This window comes from Pelodiscus sinensis, chromosome 5 (assembly GCF_049634645.1).
Source record: "Pelodiscus sinensis isolate JC-2024 chromosome 5, ASM4963464v1, whole genome shotgun sequence".
Lineage (NCBI taxonomy): Eukaryota > Metazoa > Chordata > Testudines > Trionychidae > Pelodiscus > Pelodiscus sinensis.
In genome coordinates, this window is record NC_134715.1 from 50,538,949 (window position 1) to 50,558,844 (window position 19,896).

Below are 19,896 nucleotides of genomic sequence, written 5' to 3' on the forward strand. Positions count from 1 at the left end.
GGACTATTTACATTCAAATTTATATGAAATACCATTAAGAAAATATTTTCCAGAACTGCTGCACTGAAATTATATGCTTCATACTGTACAAATGCATATGAATGAAACTTGCTATGCTATTATAAATCTATTAAATGGCAAAACATACTTTATACATGCTACAAATAACTGCACAACACAGTCTTTTTAATCTCTTCTAATATCCTCCTGTGCTTCTGATCATTATTGTTAGCCTTCTCTGAACATTCTCCAGTGTTATGGCAGCATAATATTTTCTGTTTTGTACGCTATCCCTTTTTGAATTCAGCCTACTATTTTGTTTGTTTTCTTGACCACCACTTCACACTAATCAGATATCTTCAACCATCCACAAACCTCCTTGAATGAAGGAGGGGAAGCTATTAGCTGCTTCCTCTGCTGCAAACCTCCATTTGCCCATGCCCTGTGAAGCATCAATTCAACTCTTGGGCCCTCACCCCATTCAGGTTCCTGTGGGAAGGAGAAAAGTAGCATTCTCCTGGCAAGTGGACCGCAGCCCCCCTCTGTAGATTTCCCCATGCGGACTTGATTTCCAACCAGTACAGTCTGGTGTTGAAAGCTTTTACACTTCACTTCTCCACTCGAGTGTCCTGCACTTCAGGGTGGGGGAAAACTATTTCCAAAGTTCAATGAAAGTGGCCTTGTGCGTTCGGAAGTTTTGCAGCAGCTGCTGATCATCGCATAACTGCCGCACTGTGTGGTCATACCAGACTGCTTGTCTGACGGCACCAGAAGCAGCGTACCAAAGGATCAAATGCCAGCAGCATTTGTAATTCACTTGCATGAACAGCATGTCCATGGCCTCCCAAGATTTGTCCTGCAGCTGGGATGTCATGCAGAGGGGTGCTGTGTGCGCCGCCATCCTGCCCCACTGGCACAACCAACCAGACCCCTTCCACTCTACTGCCCTCAGGATTGTATCCTGGCAGGTTCCTTAACATGCCTACCTCCAAACCAGGTCTAGATGCTGTCCTGAGAACTATGTTGTGTACCTGCTGTACAGTAGCTGCTTTAAAGCATAAGTGTGGCCTTGCACAGAACACATCTTCATTGTCTTTAGAGAGCTTCACTATATGTTAACAGATTAGGTTTTAGGCTCCACAATGTATATCCTGTAACATGAGCCCTTCTGATTTTTCATTACACAGGAACAGTAGTGAGTCTGCTGCACTCCACTGGCTTCCCCAACTGTCTGCCTTGCACAAATCTGAAGGCGAAAATGGGCAAGGGAAGACATGGTCAAGGAGCAAATGTAATTTGCCCACTTGGACAGGAAGAGCATAACTGAATGGAGGAATACACTTCTGGAGGAGATGTGCGTAGAGTGTCAGGAAAGGAGAGCATGCAGAGACCTGCATATGAAACACCAGGAGACTGTCTGGTTGTCCCTGATGTCTGTGATGGACTGCATAGTGGCTTTTCAAGACAGTCCCCAGTCCTTGCAGACCTACTTTCTCTCCACACCCAGTTCTGTAGCCATGCCCTAGAAATCATAGAACATGGCGTTCAGGGAGTTCAAGGGCAGCCTCATACTAAATCTCCGGGGAAGCATCACAAAGCAAAAGGGGGTGCTTCTCACATTTCTGATTTCCCCTTCCCCTGAGGAGCCCACCATAGACTCCTTTTCTGTTACTGCTGTGTTCCCTAAATAAAAATGCATGATTTCTAAACAACAGTCTCTTTCTTGCTTTACAAAGGGGTTGGAGATTACAGGCAAACACACTGAATGTAGCAACACCTCACTTAGAGCAACATGCATGACTTTCAAAACTGGTCAGACATAAGATTTTCTTTCGAAGCCTCTCTGATTTGCACTGTTCCGAGCTGTGCTCTCCTTATTTCCATGGTGTCTGGCTGCTCAATATTTCTCACTAGATACTCTTCCTTAGTCCCCGTACCAGACACATAACTTCCCCCTTGCTCTCTCAAATATTATGGAGCACATAGCAAGCTGCCACCACAAAGGGAATATTGCATTCGCTGAGTTCTAGCCTAGGTTTTCCCTTTAACTGTCCAAAAAGCTTTCCCTTTAAATGTCCTCCATTCTGCATTTGTAGTTGAACTGCACCTTACTGCAGTCCAGGGTCCCCGAGTAGGGTTTTATGAACCACAGGATCAAAACATAGGCTGTGTCGACAAGGATCGTTAGTGGCATTTCCAATTATTTGGCTTGCCAAAGAGGCAGGAATTCCTAAAGATGCGTGTGTCATGCACCTTTCTTTACCATCCAATGTTGATGTAGGTAAAACACCCTTGTGATCCAGTAGCACCTGGCAGCACCATCAAGAAATACCTATTGCAGTTTATCTGCTCCTTGTCAAGGCTGTCAGGTGCCAAGATGACTATGTGCATTCCATGCATCACCCCATTGCATTTAGGGAACCTCATCACAGCAAATCCTCCAAAGAAGAATGGTATTGATTGCTATGGCTACTTGTATAACAGCAGCCCACACTGTAGATTTCCTTACTCTGAATTGATTCTCAGCTGACCAGTAGCTGTCAGGCATTGCAAGCTTCCATAAGACAATTGCCACACATTGGTCCCATTCAGGTGTCCCCGTGCTTCAGGGTGGGGGAAAGCCATTTACAAAGTTCCATGAAAGTGGCCTTGTGCATTCAGAAGTTTTGCAGCCACTGCTGATCATCCCTTCAGCACTCTACAGTTCCACCAGTCTGTGCTTCTCTGATGGTACCAGAACCAGTATTCCACTGTTTCCAAAGGATCGAATGCCAGTGGCATTTGCAGTTCACTCAAGGACTTGCATGAACAGAGTGTCTGTGGCCTCCTGAGATTTCTCCTCCTGCTGGAGTGTCATGCACATGCTCTGGACATACTCCACCATTAGGTGCACCAAGGGGAACATCATCATCACAATGCTTTGATGCACAACAGGATCCGAAAAGGAATCCATGTTCATGCTTCTATGGCATCTGCGTGAATAACCAGGGCCAAAAAGGGCATCAAAAGACTATTTCCCATTGATCTCAAGCAAGAGTTGAGGGAGTAGATGAATGAATTATAGGATGCTAATGCCATGAACCCAGAACCACCCACTGCACAATTCTGGTCCAAATGTGCATCAGGAGCATAACCCAGAAAGCAGAGCAGACACTATGGGATAGCTACTCACAATGCATTGCTCTCAAAGTCAATGTCAATCTCCCTCCTGGGGATACGCTACTTCAAACTACAATGAATTATTGCACACAGTAGGGACATGAACCTGCAACTTTACAAAGTCAAGTGATAAGAAATCAACCTTAATAAATGCAACCTTATTTCATAGTATAGACGTAGCCTCAGGGTATGTCTACACTTTCACCCTAGTTTGAACTAGGGATGCAGATACGGGCATTCGAAATAGTCAATGAAGTGGGGATTTAAATATCCCGCGTTTCATTAGCATGATCTTGCAGGCGCGTTACTCCAAATGCCAGCTGTTTCGAAAGTGAAAGTGCGCTCCTGGATGCATTAGTTTGAACCAAACCCCTTGGCTCGAACTAACATTACTCTTCATTTTAATTGCACATATTTAAAAACAAAAATCACATTTAATGTGTACAAAAAAATAAAGCTAAAAAATGAATATGAATTATATTGGCAGTTTTCAATGTGAAGAGTGGGTTTTCTTTTCTTGACAAATTCTTTTTATAGTTTAATACTAAAAAGTTGGATTTGCATATCTGGCACTGCATTCAGTCGATTTCTGTATTTTGTTTTTGTTGCTGCATAATTCGAGAACCCAGTTTCACACGAGTATATGCTGGTGAAGGTTAACAACTGATGAATTGCAAGTCTTGATAAAGCTGAATATTCTTGACATAAGCCACCCCAAAATGTAATCAGAGAAACTTCTTTAAGTTTTTGTATTAATTGGGCATCTGAAGTGATTTTGATTAGGTTTTCATAATCTTGCATAGAAAAACTGTACAGGAAGGTGAAATAGTTTCAACCCCTGTGTTTTTTATTACTTCAAAACTTTAACACCTACCATGCTCATTTTAAATAATTAGAAATAGTAACAAGAAAAGATGAAATCAAGTAATCTGTAATTCAGAGTACCAAAGCCTGTATTTTTACAGGTTAATGGCAAAAATGCTACTTTTGAAATGACTTATGAAACCAGGGTAAGTCCCAAAATTAAAAAAAAAACACAAAATGTAAAAAAAAAAGCCAACAAATATGAAAAGTTATTTAGTCCAATATTGCCATTGTAAATAGGGTCCTGTTTAGGGCTCGGCAACATTAAGTAGTCCCATCAAAATCAAATTGCCCTAAGGAACCATTTAATGTAGGAGTGGCAAAATGTAGACTGTGGTATTCATCCATCCCAGTTTTAATATATAATGCATTGCACCTTCTGTGCAATTTTATTACACGAAGATAATACTTGTGTTATTTTTTAAAGAGTGTTTCTATTTGCAGGCCATTATCTGGAAAGAGACATCAAAATTTCCCAATATTTCTCTTTCAATTGTAAATATTTGTGATTTTTAGCATCCCATTATTAAAAGCTAGACAAGCTATCAATTTATACTACTATTTTTATTTGGAATGCTTTGAATAATATTTGCAGTCAACATTTTATGTTTGTTGAGAAAATCTATTCTTCTCTCTTTCAATTGCCATTATATTTAATAATGATAGTAAAGCCTCCACAGAGGCATTGGAGAGACAATGACATCCTTATAGGCTACATCTATACTAAAAGGTTCTTGTGCAAAAACCATTATTTTTGCGCAAAAACCGGCGGAACCTCCATACCTCATACACACTTTTGCGCAAGTAAATTGGCAAAAGAGAAGGCTTTTGGTGGTACAGTTATTTCTCTCCCCATGAGGAATATCTCCTTTTTGCGCAAGAGTTCTTGCACAAAAAGGCAAGTGAGGACACTTCACAGGTCTGAAAAAGTACAGGTGTTCCGATGGCCATACTGTAAATGGCATTCAGAGCTTTCTTGTGCAAGAGTGTCCATGCAGTATGGATGCTCCCTTGCGCAAGAACACATCGCTTTTGTGATGCGCTTTGAGGTCTGGATGCGCTTTTGCACAAGAAGTTTTTGTAGAGAATTTTTCTGCAAAAGGCTTCTTGTGCAAAAACCTTGGGCTATGTCTACACTGCACCCCTTTTCCAGAAAAGGGATGCAGATGAGACAAGTCGGAATTGCAAACGAAGCAGGGGATTTAAATTTTCCCCGCTTCATTTGTATAAACATGGCTGCCGCTTTTTTCCGGCTCGGGGCTTTCCTTTTTTAAGAGGAATAAGAGACCTTTCGGAAAAGGCTTTATTTTCTGAAAGATCCCCATCTAGACTGGAGCTTTTTTCCAGCAAAGCCCGGAGCTGGAAAAAAGCGGCAGCCATGTTTATACAAATGAAGCGGGGAAAATTTAAATCCCCCGCTTCATTTGCAATTCCGACTTGTCTCATCTCATCCCTTTTCTGGAAAAGGGGTGCAGTGTAGACACAGCCCTGCAGTGTAGACAAAGCCTCAGGGTATGTCTAGACTACATGCCTCTGGCGACAGAGGCATGTAGATTAGGCTACCCGACATAGTAAAATGAAGCGGCGATTTAAATAATCGCCGCTTCATTTAAATTTACATGGCTGCCGCGCTGAGCCGACAAACAGCTGATCAGCTGTTTGTCGGTTCAGCGCGATAGTCTGGACGTGCGGGTGTCGACATCAAAGGTATTTCTCGACCACCCAGGTAAACCTCATCCCAGAAGGCATACCTGGGTGGTCGACAAATACCTTTGATGTCGACACCCGCGCGTCCAGACTATCGCGCTGAGCTGACAAACAGCTGATAAGCTGTTTGTCGGCTCAGCATGGCAGCCATGTAAATTTAAATGAAGCGGCGATTATTTAAATCGCCGCTTCATTTGACTATGTCGGGTAGCCTAATCTACATGCCTCTGTCGCCAGAGGAATGTAGTCTAGACGTACCCTCAGAGTAGCTGTCCCAGCCACTGGTCCACAGCTTCCTGCTGGGCCACGGACCTCTGGCTGCCAGGCCATGGTGACTCTAGGGTCCAGGGCTGGGATACACCACCCAGTGCCTCACCTGCCACTGTGGCTGTTGGGAGAGGCCTGTCCTACCCCACCTCTCAGCCAGCCAGTTCTGGGCAGGGGTAGGGGTCTCTTCCCAGATGTGGAAGAGTGTTTTGTTGCACAGCAGGAAAGCCATGTGGAGCCTGGCCTGGCAAACTCAGGAAGTGGAGATCATCTGGCAGATGGGAAGCAGTGCTGGGCTAAGTGAGGGGGTCTAGGAAGGCACTAGGGACTGTGGGGGCGGGGCTAGTGCTGGGACTCAGGGAGGTGGGAGGCTCTAAGAGGTGGGGGGCTGACACTGGGGGGCACTGGGGCATTCAGGCTGGGGAGCTGGCACTGGGCAGCTCTGGGGGCCGGGCTAGTAGTGGGGGAGGTGGTCCTGACACTGGGAGGCTTTGGGGATGAGGCTAATATTGGGCACTGAGGGCTTGCACTGGGTGGAGGCTCTGGCGGGGTTGGTGCAATGGGATTCTGGAAACAGGAGGCTGGCACTCAGAGGGTCTGGTGGTGGGATGTTTTAAGGGGCAGGGAGCTGGCGCTGATGTTTGGGATGGGGAATTGGCACTGGGGAGTTCTGAGGGTGGGAAGCTGGCACTGGGGTTGGGGTCAGGAGATACTGGGGTCAGTGGCTGGTGCTGGGGATAAGTGGAGGGGTGGGGAGCTCTAGGGATTAGGGCTGGCACTGGGTGGCTCTGGGGGCTGGGGCTTTTGGCAAACTGATAATGTTATTTGCATATTCATTATTTGCATAATGAATATGCAGATAAAATGTTGCCAGTCCGACAAGAGTTTGTGAATGGGTTTGCCGGTTCCTGGTATAAAAAAAGGTTGGGAACCACTGCTTTAGAGTCTTCAAAAATTAGTAGAACCAATTACAAAATAGTATGTGACGTGCTTCCATTATAAAAACACATGAGTAGACTGTACCTTTAGGAACTGCTTTGGTCAAGGGGCAGCGCATTGCTGCCCTACCTCAGGAAGAATTCAAGTTACAATTCCAGTCCTTCTGGACACTTGGCTGTAATAGATCAATTCTTTCTCCTACCCAACTCTCTGGTGCAAGCTGCACTAGCCAATGCATTATGGGAACTAAAGTTCTGCCCATTTCCCAGTGCACTCTACTCCCAGATGTGCAGATACTACTCTCTCCCCCACCCCCACATGCTGCACCTGAAACTTAAAGGTACAAGGGGATTTATTTAGGGTCTTTTACCCCTTTATGTCCCTGGACAGCCACACAATGTAGAGCTACAGTCTGGCCCACAGTAACGATAAAAGCTCATATTAAATATGGCAGCAAGATCATACTGTTTGGGAAGTAAGAAACTGTGTATAACCTTTATTCTAGCTGATAGAAAATGATGCAGTATTCTATTATCTACACTGACAGGTGATTTATTGGGATACTTTCTTTTCCTTCAAACTGTTTTAAACTATTATTTTCCTCCCAATTGTACTGATTTTCTAACTTGCTCTGTGTGCAGGCCTGTTATATGTCTGAACAGTCTTTTTTTTAAGTAATAATTCTTAGCTCTAGCCATTATTAGTTTTTAATGGCATGTTACAATGGTTTATTTTCCCCAGTGAATTGTTGTTTAGGAATATTTTTAGAGCCAGTTTTCTTACAAAGTGTAATGAATGGTTCCAAGCTCTAGAGTTTGCCCTTCTGGCACAAGGTCATTTCACATTATGCAACCAACCAAGCCATTGTCAAACAGGAATGCTTTATATTATTTACTATTGTTTCATTCCCACCTGACCTAACTCATTCAACATCAGATCATTTCAAATGAGCTTCAGGCTGCTAACTAGTTGAATAATAATAATAATTCTAGTTTACTATGTCTTCAGATTCAATTCAGTTATATGGAGAAACTGCACTTACATATGATTCAATCATTTCCAAAACAAGTTTGGGCTGGGGTTTTCAAAAGTGGTCTACCTTGTAGGCCACTCCAATTACTTCAATGAGAGCACAGTCAGGTCAGCAATAAGCCCTTTGAAAATCCCACCTTTGAAGTGTTAAGCGAGTTTGCCCCTCACTTTCCGTCACACATTTCTAGGCATCCAAGCCCACATTTTTAAAAGTGTTTAAGAGTAGACATTCAGTGTTGCAGAGCCTTGCTGCAATGCTGATTCAAAAGGGATTTAGAATGAGATTGGGATTTTGGCTCCTAAGTGTCTAAATCCCTTTTGAAAATGAGACTGATAGTCCAAAGCTACAAAATGCACTAGTAGATTGCAGTGCTCATTATAAGGGGCCAGCTATGTGTATCCCAGTGCATTGGAAGAATACACTCACCAGAAAGGGGGAATCAGGGGAGCTTTTTTTGTTGGCCCAAACCCAATGGGCTGGGTCTGGATTTATTCTGCTTTGTGGGATTTCTAAAGTGATACTAGGTGGTTACTCTGAATCTCAAAATAAGGGAAGACTTGTTACGATTCCACCATTTCCCCACTGACAGCTGCTACTTGGGTACAGAGCTGGCTCAGCTCTCTGCTTTTCAATGGCGTTCGAAAATTTTAAGATTTCTGACATATCCCCTTTTTTGCTCGGACTGTGAACTCCCAGAGCTTGATTCTATGTTATAACATGTCATTTACACCTGGGCAAAGTGAGTGCAAACTGCTACAAAATTAGAAAGGGCATTGTAATGGTGTATATAATGCATAAATACAAGGCATCTCCACTGCCTTGAACTTTTATATTTTCACATTTTGGGGGACATTTTCAAAAGCTCTTAGTAACTTAGGGCCCTAAGTCTCACTGACGTTGGTGAGGCTTGGGTTAAATAATTTATGCACTTTAAAAAGAAATCCCTGTTTACAATCATACCCTAAAATTTACCTTCAAGTTTATTTCACACTAGCTAAATAACTACTAATATTGTTATGTCTACAAGAGGGCAACTAAAGTAATATTATTGAATATCATCCACTTATTTAAGAGTAGGGATTACTTAATACAATTAATAAATGATTACATTGTTTCTTCCTTCAAGTTTAATTTATGTTCATTCCTTTGTGCTCTGATTTGTCTACATTCACTGTCCAATCTGCTAACTTTTCATCTGGTACCATAAAATCATTTGCACCAGCAACAAATTCCTCTCCAGTTTTCATGCTCTGATCCACCATACAGCTTCTTACCAGTCCATCACTATATGCTAGCCTTAATACTGGAAACAAATTTTCAATGTATTTAAAGAGCATAGAGGTAAAAGGGATAATAATGCCCCTGAAGAATCAATATAAAATTAGAGAATTAAAGTTAGCTCAAGTTTGGTTAAAGAAATATGTATTTTAAAGAAAGGCCCTAACTAGCACATAAAAGAAATCATAGAACACTAGAACTGGAAGGGACTTCGAGAGGTCATCCAGTCCAGTCCCCTGCCCTCATGGCAGGACCAAGCACCATCCCTGATAGACGTCTATCTATCCTGCTCTTAAATATCTCCAGTAATGGAGATTCCACAACCTCCCTAAGCAATTTATTCCAGTGTTTAACCACCTTGACAGGTAGGAAGTTTTTCCTAATGTCCAACCTAAACCTCCCTTGCTGCTGTTTAAGCCCATTGCGTCTTGTCCTATCCTCAGAGAACAAGGAGAACAATTTTTCTCCCTCTTTCTTGTAACACTCTTTTAGGTACTAGAAAATCGCTATCATGTCCCGTCTCAGTCTTCTCTTTTCCAAACTAAACAAGCCCAATTCTTCCCATATAGCTCATGTTCTCTAGACCTTTAATCATTCTTGTTGCTCTTCCCTGGACCTTCTCTGATTTCTCCACATCTGTCTTGAAATGCGGTACCCAAAACTGGACACAATACTCCAATTGAGGTCTAATCAGCACAGAGTAGAGCGGAAGAATGACTTCTCGTGTCTTGCTCACCACACTCCTGTTAATGCATCCCAGAATCATGTTTGCTTTTTTTGCAACAGCATCACACTGTTGACTCATATTTAGCTTATGGTCCACTATAACTCCTAGATCCTTTTCTGCAGTACTTCTTCCAGACAGTCGCTTCCCATTCTGTAAGTGTAAAACTGATTGTTCCTTCCTAAGTGGAGTACTTTGCATTTGTCCTTATTAAACTTCATCCTATTTACAACTCTTCCTATCTTGGTGTCATTTGCAAACTTAATAAGAGTACTCTCTATGCCAATACCTAAATCTGAATTCCTTGAGAGTAATGACTTCTCAAGGCCAGAAGGAATACAGTAGTGAGGATAACTGGTTCAAAGAATAGCTAATGAAAAAAGGAGAAGTTGCATAAATAATCATTTAAACAGTTCCCTCTTTCCCGCCCCCCCCCCCCCACACACACACACACTAACCTCTCTTGCATGGACCTCTACTCTAGGCACAGAGGAGGATGCATGAAGCTATTATTTACCTTGGAGGGAGAGGGCAGGGGGAAGGCTAAAGAGCCAACCTCCACCCCAACACACCAGCAGGCAGAGCTGAGCTGCCACGAGAGGGAAGACGTGTTCCTGGTTTTAACAGGAGTCCCAATTATTCTTTACTGTCTTTTCCTATTCTATCTCAGAAAGGGAAAAATGGCAATGTTCTTCATTAGGCTAATTACTATAAAATGACAATACAATAGTATAGATTGTTTAGCAATTGGGACATGAGAGTTGAGGTTCTGGAAGATCCAGGTAGTAAGCACTTCTGTACATTCACAGAACTTAAGGCATTACACAACAGCATTATAAATCACAGCCATGTCCAAATACAATATTTTCATGTACCAAAAACAGCTCTAAAATAAATCAATGGTTCCTGAAAGCAAGCTCTCAAATCTGATCAAATTTTTGAACGTCTAAATTAGAAATTTTTCAACAAAAAAGGGAAAATTCTTTTAGAAAAAAATAGCATTTCCCCCTCATTTTTGAATCAACTCCACTTTTAAAAAGTGCTGGTGTAACAATGAAGATATAATCAAAGCAATGGAAAGATTTAAACTGGTTTGGTGCCACAATGTTTGTAAAGAATGTGCCACTTTCAGCCCTAGAAATATGGCTCAACAATATTTAGACTTCAGTGGAATGTTGTTTGGCAGCTGCAATGTAATCACAAATCCATCAAATGTGCAGTTGCACACAGGTTCCAAAATTAGTGTGAAACTTTAGAAATCAGAATATTTTCAGAAGAAGGATGAAAAAACCCAACAGAAAGACTGATGCTATTCAAAATACAGGACTGTGTAGCACTTTAAAGACTAACAAGATGGTTTATTAGATGATGAGCTTTCGTGGGCCAGACCTACTTCCTCAGATCAAATAGTGGAAGAAAATAGTCACAACCATATATACCAAAGGATATGCTTCAGCTACACCAGACTAACACGGCTACATTTCTATTACTATGATACTATTCAGTTTCTTTAGGAGATGCACATCATTTTGTTGCTTGAGAGAACCTGTGTTTATCAATATGGGTACTCCTCTTAAACACTGCAGACCTTTTGCAGTTAATGAAGCATTGTTATATTTACTTCAGAGATGGACAAAATTAAAAGTCAAATAATTTTCTACTGTCAGTTCTGCACTGTATCATTATTTACATAAAAATCAGGAAAATTAAGGAAGGGGAGGGGAGCCTATACTGATTAAATAATAGTCGTTTACTTCTTCACCCCGCCAACCTCTCTAGGGAAATGAAACACCAAGTAATGAGCAGTTGCTCATGTATGTATTTTTAGCTCATCTATTTTTGTAATTGTCACAATACAAGAAATCAATGAAATACCCCTTTCACAGAAAAATTAAGATATATGGAGAGATGCAATTTGCCAAGGTATGGGCAGTTCAGGTGATTAGTAATAGTATGTGACATTTCATCTCTTTGATTTCTATTTCAGATCCACATTAGTACTGATTAGAAGTTACTATTATCTGAAGACTGTTCAGTGGCCTAAATGTAAGAGTTTGATTGCCCTAATCTATTTCCCTATAGCCAGATGTCCAGATCATAAACATCATGGATAACTGGCATCCTTCTTTGGAGTCTCAGCAAAAAAAGGCAGTGACTCAGGTCCCACCATGTGCATGAGCAGTCCCACTAATTTTAGTGAATAGTCCCATTTCATAGTGATCCCACTGAAATCAATAAGACTATTCACACACTTAAAGATAAGCATGTTCTTAAGTAGTTTGCTTATTGGAACCTGAATAGGTTTGGAAATAGAACTAATACTTCATCTCTTGAGAGTCAGAGGTAAAGCATATAGGGAGGAAAATACAGGCAAACTAGCACTGACCCTTGCTTATACCATATCTACTGTGTGTAAGCACTGAACTTCAATTGCCAGAAGATCACTAGGAATGCCTGCCTGGCATTTGCAATCAGCACTAAATTCAACACAAAAAATGTGAGTTGCTTAAAGTTAAACAACAAATCACTGGCTGATGTGAAAATAGAACCCAGGAGTCTTGACTCCATGACTTTGCTTTAGCTGCAATTTGAGGATTATTCTAGCTAATCAAATCTCATCTGGGTTTGAAAATAAATGGGTCCAAGAAAAAGTTGCTTCACTTTTATAAGTATACTTTTCAAGACTCTCTCACTCAGGCTGGGCAGCTTTGATTAAATTTAGTTTTAACTAGTCGCATTATGTACACTGAAAATCAGCTCCTTAGAGACAGAATAGCTATTTTATAATATATTTTATAATACTGATCCATATTGATCTGATACTTTGGCAAATAAATAGTAATTCGATTGCTGCTTGCTGTTGCCTAAAATATAAATGGTATTAAAAAATTATAGGTATAGGAAGAGAGGGGGAAATGAAAAAAATATTCTGTGCAGTATTCAAAGTTGGAAGAAAAGATGCAGAGTGAAACCGGGATAAAAAGCACTGCTTCCAAAGGACAGCCCTCTGTCTGAACTGTATCAAACTATTCCCACAGTTTCCAGTACTACACCACAGCAGTCCTTTATAAAGGCTACCCTCTACTAGGCAGCTGCTATTTACTGGTTCCTCTGCTATTTAAGACATTACATAGTATTTTCTTTTTTGAGAATGACTCAATAACTGATCTTTGATTCACCACTTACCAAATATTGGTCATCCTAAATCAGGGCTACTTAGCACATGGCACGTGGCCCGTTTGTTTGTGGCCTGTGGTGCAGTTTGGGTTTATATGGGGCTCAACATGTGGCCTTCAGGTGGGAGCCAAAACAAAAAAGTAGTCAATATAATGGTCTTTTGTTGATATGCATTTTAGTGGTTAAATTCCTGGATTGTCATTGCTCATTAAAAGTGCTATCATATGGGTTGAAATTGGGTTGCATTTTATTAATATCAGCAGAACTGATTTAAATAGAGCCTGCATGTTGTGCAGTCTTTCCTTAATCTTTGTATTCATGCCCGTCAGTGTGAAAGAAGCTATATGCATATATTTGCATATATATTTGCATGTACACGCAACCACACTTACCTTGCGGTCCTTGGTATGTGCCGTGAGTATCATTGTGGCCCCTAGAGCTTCCAAAGTTGAGTAGCCCTGTCCTATATACATGATTAAGTTATTAACCCAGGATTATTTTAGTTATAGCATTAAGAATCATGGTATTTTCTTCCCACCCACTTGAAGAAGAGCATGCAAGTCTACATCAAGTTAACATTTCACAGCTCGGCATGTAAAATGAACAAACTAGAATTCAGAATGAGAAGTGGGAACAGACATGACTAGCATTTCAGTGACTGGCATGTAGATGTTAGTTAATTTTATACTGATTTAATAAATGTAACAGCTTAAAGCTTAAATGATTAAGAATGGACATATTAAAAGTAAAAGTCCTACTCATATTTAACCATGTTAAAAAATAAAAAAATTGTAATGAGGCTTATGCTTAGGAGAGAGCATTGTGCAAGTTAATGTAAGTAATGAACCTTTCATGTGAAATGATGTAGTGTCACAACTCATTTGCATCCCACTTAAACTGTAATTAAGTTTCCCTGACAGCATAGCTTATGGCTGAAAGAACAGACCTGGCTGTTGAATTAATCCAGAAGCCCTCTTGTTAATAACACTCTGCAGAGAAAACTTTACACACTTTCATTTAAAGTTCCTAAATTCACATTTAAGGTGACATTATAAGAAATACAAGACAAAGCTTTAAAGACATTGGGCTAGATTCAGCCCAGGAGCTGATTTTACTAATAATTATGCTTACTTAATCCAGGATCACATTTGGCCCTGCTCCTATAAATGCAAATAACTGGGCAAAATACTTAACTACAATGTGTTTCCATTCTGTCTCATTGTTGGACTACTGGTACATGAACTTCAATATCTACTTCACTAGGGCCTGAAAAGTTCTAAACTCAGAAGAGTTCTAAGATCTGCAAAAGATATTTTGGCAGGAAAATAGACTGATCATCATCTGCAGTAATTCATCAATGCGTAACAACTGGCCAAGACAGCACAGGACACATTGTATGGTCGCTATAGCTCAGTGAAAGTTACCCTTGAAAATAGCATTTGTAGAGGAAAAAAGCTCTACAACCAACTTTAGTACTTCCAAGTATCTATAAAAATCTAAGTTCAAAACAGAATAGTTATTAATAGATCACAGAGCAATTCTGCATATGTACTTTAAGCAATCATGACTGGTTTTGATGTTGCTGGGACTATTAGCTTAGCTTATGGACTAGATCACTTCCTACAACATGGAAATATTTCCATTCAGTAGTTTAATCTGATTTCTTTCAATGGGGTAGAATGGAGTTTATGTTTTATAGAAACAACAAAGCTTTCATCCTCTAGAATTTACAGATCTTCTGAGATCTATGTGGGTCAATGGGAAAGGCTGGTTTGCCATGGACATTTCCCAATACCAAAGCACAAAGTTCCATGGTAGCAAGTTATGGAGCTATCTGGGGAAAGAGAACTCATGCATATGAACTTCACTTCCTTTATTATTATATTTGTATTACAGTATCAAACAGAAGCCCTAGCCAGTGTCCCCTATCATGCAAGGCACTGTGTAAAACACATAATAGGCAGCATCTATCCTACAATTCTAATCTAAATCCTGAATTTTTTTCTACAACATTTCCTTTAAGAATTGAGTAACTGTGCAGCCCCCTTATTTAATTTTGGGGCAGAAGTTCTTATAAATCCAAAAAGGGTAATCTGTGTGATACAAGAGCCTGAAGAGAACCGAATCATTTTGGTAGCGATGAAAGTATTGCATGATATGGTGTCTTAGTTTGTATCTGTGATCTCCAGCTTCATCCTTGTAGAGCACCATGAGTCTGCATCATGGTCCCTTACAAATCTTTCCAGGCAGACGGACATTACTCTATTCAAGAAAAAAAAAACCCTGTTTTTAGTATCTTCCTCAACAGTATTCCCAAAAACTCACACTGAAATATATTACTATTAAAATTACATATTAATATCATTTGTATTTTGCAGACAGATCAAAATACTGTAATTGGCTTCTATTAACTTACAAGAGATATTTTAAGGAAGATAAAACATGCATTAAAAGGGTGCTTAAAACACTCATTAACCCCTTTTTATCTTTTAATTGTATATAATTGAATATAAAACAAAACATTATCAAAGGAAATCGCCTCTTACTTTATTTTAATTGCCACATCAGTTGAAAAAGTGACAAAATACAACTTCATTCCAGAAATCTAAAATTAGACTTTTAAAGTATTTGGAGGATAGAGGCTGTTAGTTTTTGCTGAAGTGTTTATATATATATAAAAATAATAACTGTGTTTGTGATTTAGAGTGTTACTTGATTGTAGACACTGATTAAGCTATATCCACAGGTCTGATGCTGGTTGCTCCCAGTTCTCTCCCATAATCCACTTTAGACTGAAGCTTTTGAAATACTCCAGACGATGACTATTGGTAAGAAACAAGGATAGAAAAAAACAACAACTTGTAAGTAAAGATACAAGTTTCCACATTCATTTTAATAATACACTTCAAAATGAACTGTTTGTTGTGAAGATGGGCTGCAACCAAAATCTGGACTCGAAATATCATGCACAATCATTGGAGTCTACATTTTTGTGCATAGTCACTCTGTGGGTAAATAGATTCGATGCTAGTCAAATCTTGTTAGTTATTGGAGTTCAGTTTCACTTTTACAGCTGTATTTGTGGGACTCTCTTTCGAACAGGAAACATGACAAATACCCAGTCACTGTAACTCCTCTGAACAGTAAGTGTTAATATTTTAATGGTGCCAACTGAATTAGTATTTCAAGGTCAAATTACTGAGGACACAAATGCTGCTTTTGCATTCACAAAACAGAATTTTGACCAAAATTGTGACCAAAAATGTAAAGGTTTATTTGGTTGACAAAACTCATTCAAAGGCTGTTCCCTCTACCTTAAATCCAGCTGCCTATGGCTGTAAAGATATGTGCACACCCTGAAGCTGGGAGCAAACCTAGGAGTCCAGCTGGACTTGAGCTAGTCTGAGTTTCTGCGTGGGCTGTAACATCTATATAACCATTTTTAGCAGGACAGCTGAAGTCCTGAAAGCTGAAGTCTATTTACCTGGGCAAAGAGGGTCTTTTTGGCAGGCAAGGATTGATGAATTTTAGGAACAGCACAGCTATCTCCTGGTTTGGGGTTAGGAGAGGGGGTAGAGTAGGAGTTTGTATAGTAGTTCTACTCCACCTGAGGATTTACCTGCATAGGAGGAATCTTCACAGGCAGAAACCAATAATGTTGAGCCTGCTTTGCACCCCGGACACCACAAAGCCTATGGTCAAAACCCTATTAAAGTAAATGGAAGGACTTCCATTTCCAGACTTTAATGGGCTTTGAATCAAGACCCAAAAGGCAGTTTCAAAATTCTTATCAGTTTCATGCTGAAAGTATTTCACTGCATTATTCTGCAGTAGGAAGGATTTCCCAAACTCACTGTATTAATAGTCACAGACAAGAACTAGTAAAAATAAGATACCGGTTTTGTACTCACAAATTAGGCTTCTGATCAAATTCAATCTCCTCTCTAGGTATTGGATAAAGTGCCTCATATGTTCTTCCAATCCCAGATCCATGGATAGCATATGAATTCATCTTGTCAACACCAGGTGGGAAATAGCTCCAAGGAATAATTGCTGTGCCATTCCATTTGCTCCAATTTATGTCTGCTTTAAATACCAAGTCAAGTCCTTTCTTTACACAGGATTAAAAAAAAATCAAAATATCATCCTTATTATTTTAATATAAAATTAATATCACTAAAAATGAAGAACTAAGGTACTCTCAGACAAACATGAGTGTGTTTTAAAATGACCTTAATATGGGATATTTATACATGACATTAGAATTAACAGTTTGTTAGTGTTTCCATTAAAGTATCAATCACTATTTCATAATTGTTTATCCATAATATATGGATTGTTTTATATCCTTCTAGTAATGAATTTGACATGTAAATTTGGAATAATAAAAACAAAAACAACTGAAGATACATTTATGCAGAAAACAATGTAACTATATTTGGAACAAAAGACAGAACTATGTAGCACTTTAAAGACTAAATAGGGGAAGTTATCACCCCTATGTCATTACCTCACAGACACTAACCTTCCCCCCTCACCCGCACTCTGTTCTAAAATTTGATTTGTCAATTTCACATGCGTTCATTTTTTTGATTGTATCACTTTGGTATATATGGTTGTGCCGATTTTCTTCCACATATGGAAGTGGGTCTGGCCCACAAAAGCTCATCACCTAATAAACCATCTTGTTAGTCTTTAAAGTGCTACATAGTTCTGTCTTTTGTTTCAGCTAGACCAGACTAACACGGCTGCATTTCTATCACTATTCTATATTTGGAACAGAATTCTTAAGTATTGCTTTTATAAATAGATACAAGTGCAGGTTTTGTAACACGAAATGCAACTGGATTTCTGTCATAGAAATTGACATTGATTTGTTGGTGTCATTTTAATTGACTACCCTATTTTCATTCTCCGAAGCTCTGACGTTAATAATGCACGTCAAAAGGAGAGTTATGCTTTTGATAAGGGGATCAGATTCTTCTAATCTCATCCTCAATAATCAATCCCTGCAGAACCAAACAACTTCATTTCTTGAAGGATGCAGACAGATGAGAAAGTTTATTCATATTTCAATATTGAGGAAAAATTTGTTGATGAGTGCAGCTGACCGTGTGCTATCAAAATATTTCCAGGGTCCCCACTGTTTTGCTTCACTTTGTTTCCACAGCTGCACAGTTTTAATGGATGAGTGTGCCATGGTCTCTTCTACTATGCTTTCCTCAGGATACCAGGTTCTCATTTCACTCCACCAGGTAAAAGAGGTATATATAAAACACTATACAAATTCTTCATCAAAGTTGGTGAAGAGGTGATGCATGGAAAATGCCTCTCCCTAATTCCACATATTTTTATCCCTGGCCCCATTCCCCTCATGTGCAGTTCCCAAGTTTCATGGGGGAAGAAAAGGAAAGAGGATAATGGGGAGTTTGGCTGGGCCGAGGCCTCCTCAGACAGGCCCAGCTCCCCTCAGAGCACCAGGGAGGGGGATGGAGGGAGGGTGCATGGCACCTACCCCCAAGTAGAGCCACAACAGGAATAGGTCCGGGACCCGGTGCAAGCCAGGACTAAGCACTCCCAGTGTTGCCAGGGAAAAGTCATTTAAAGCTATTATGTTCAAAATGGAGCCTCTTTAGATTCCATCTTGTTTCCCTTCCTCTCCCTGTGTTACCCTTTTCCCGCCAAAACCTAAGTGCACACAGTCACCTGCTCAGTGCACCCCGCACTATCGTTTGCACTCAGCCCAAAACTGTGCACTAGGCACTAAAATGAGCTACACACCGCTCAGAAACTGTGCACCCCTCCCTACTGGAGTGCTGCACACGGCACCATTTGCTGCACACCACCCTTACCACCCTTTTCCCGCCTTGAAGGGCTTATAAGCCCTGACCAAGGAAGGGTTCGGGTTCGCCATTGTCCGTCTGTATTGTAGCCTGTCAGTCACTGTCTGCTGTCCCAAGTCCTGTCAGTGTCTGTTCGTCTCCCGTGGTGATCCATTTTAGTTTGTGGATTCTGGTATAAGGATTGGATTTGTTCAAGTGTGGGAGAGAGAGCCTCGCGAGTGTGGGAACGCCCCACTTAAGGATTATTGGCTTCTGCCACATGGACTTGAACTCAGTTACCATCATCCTTACCCGCTGGATTGGACTGGAAGTCGAAGGGCTACCAAGCGCCGATCCCAGAGGGAATCTACCCGACTCACTGGAGGCAGAGATCCACCTGCAGGAGGGCCGTTCAACAGGACTACCTTTCCCTGTCAGCGAGGGACTCCCTGCTGTCCTCCCCTAAGGCTTTACACTAGCTACAGGGTAGAAGGTCGCAGGCATCAATCGCCATCTGCCTCTGATTTGTAAAGTATATTCCCCTTTGTTGTATCCGGGACTTATCTATCTTCTTTTCTTCTGGGATAGGGTGGGTTTACACTGTTGTTGTTGGTGTATGTTCTACTGTTCAAAATATATGGTTTGGCCCTAAACATTGGTCTAGCCTGATTTGTGGTTACCCAATCCAACGGTGATCAGATACGTAACACCAGGCCGAATCTGGCTTCTGGGAGGGGGACATCCGGCTTTAGGCCGTGGGCTTAGTCATTGCCATTAGCTTTAGCTCCCACAACAATTGCTTACCTCAGTTCCCCAGGTAACACCAGCTCCCACCAGTCCCAGACTGTTGCACCTCTACCTCCCCTATTCCCCTCCCACCACACCATAGAGACAGTTCTGGGAGGAATTGGCTTTGAAGTCAGTTC

The 19,896-nt window shown here is 40.7% G+C and overlaps 1 protein-coding gene and 1 long non-coding RNA gene across 3 annotated transcripts in view; one reads left to right on the forward strand and one right to left on the reverse strand.

Moving 5' to 3' along the window:
- Window positions 1-19,705, forward strand: part of LOC142829592 (uncharacterized) — a 38,473-nt gene extending 18,768 nt beyond the window's left edge. The window contains exons 2-5 of the long non-coding RNA XR_012904142.1: window positions 15,895-15,976; window positions 17,097-17,174; window positions 18,319-18,403; window positions 19,267-19,705. This is a non-coding gene — a long non-coding RNA (uncharacterized LOC142829592). The remainder of the gene's footprint in view (window positions 1-15,894; window positions 15,977-17,096; window positions 17,175-18,318; window positions 18,404-19,266) is intronic.
- Window positions 15,791-19,896, reverse strand: part of LOC102462442 (UPF0462 protein C4orf33 homolog) — a 42,687-nt gene continuing 38,581 nt past the window's right edge. The window contains exons 6-7 of one of the 2 annotated variants that reach the window (XM_025187117.2): window positions 17,060-17,259; window positions 15,791-15,970 (exon numbers count right to left, since the gene is read on the reverse strand). In XM_025187117.2, coding sequence (XP_025042902.2) covers window positions 15,883-15,970; window positions 17,060-17,259 — 288 coding nt within the window. In that variant the 3' untranslated portion in view covers window positions 15,791-15,882. The remainder of the gene's footprint in view (window positions 15,971-17,059; window positions 17,260-19,896) is intronic. The other variant, XM_075929953.1, reaches the window with a different exon arrangement.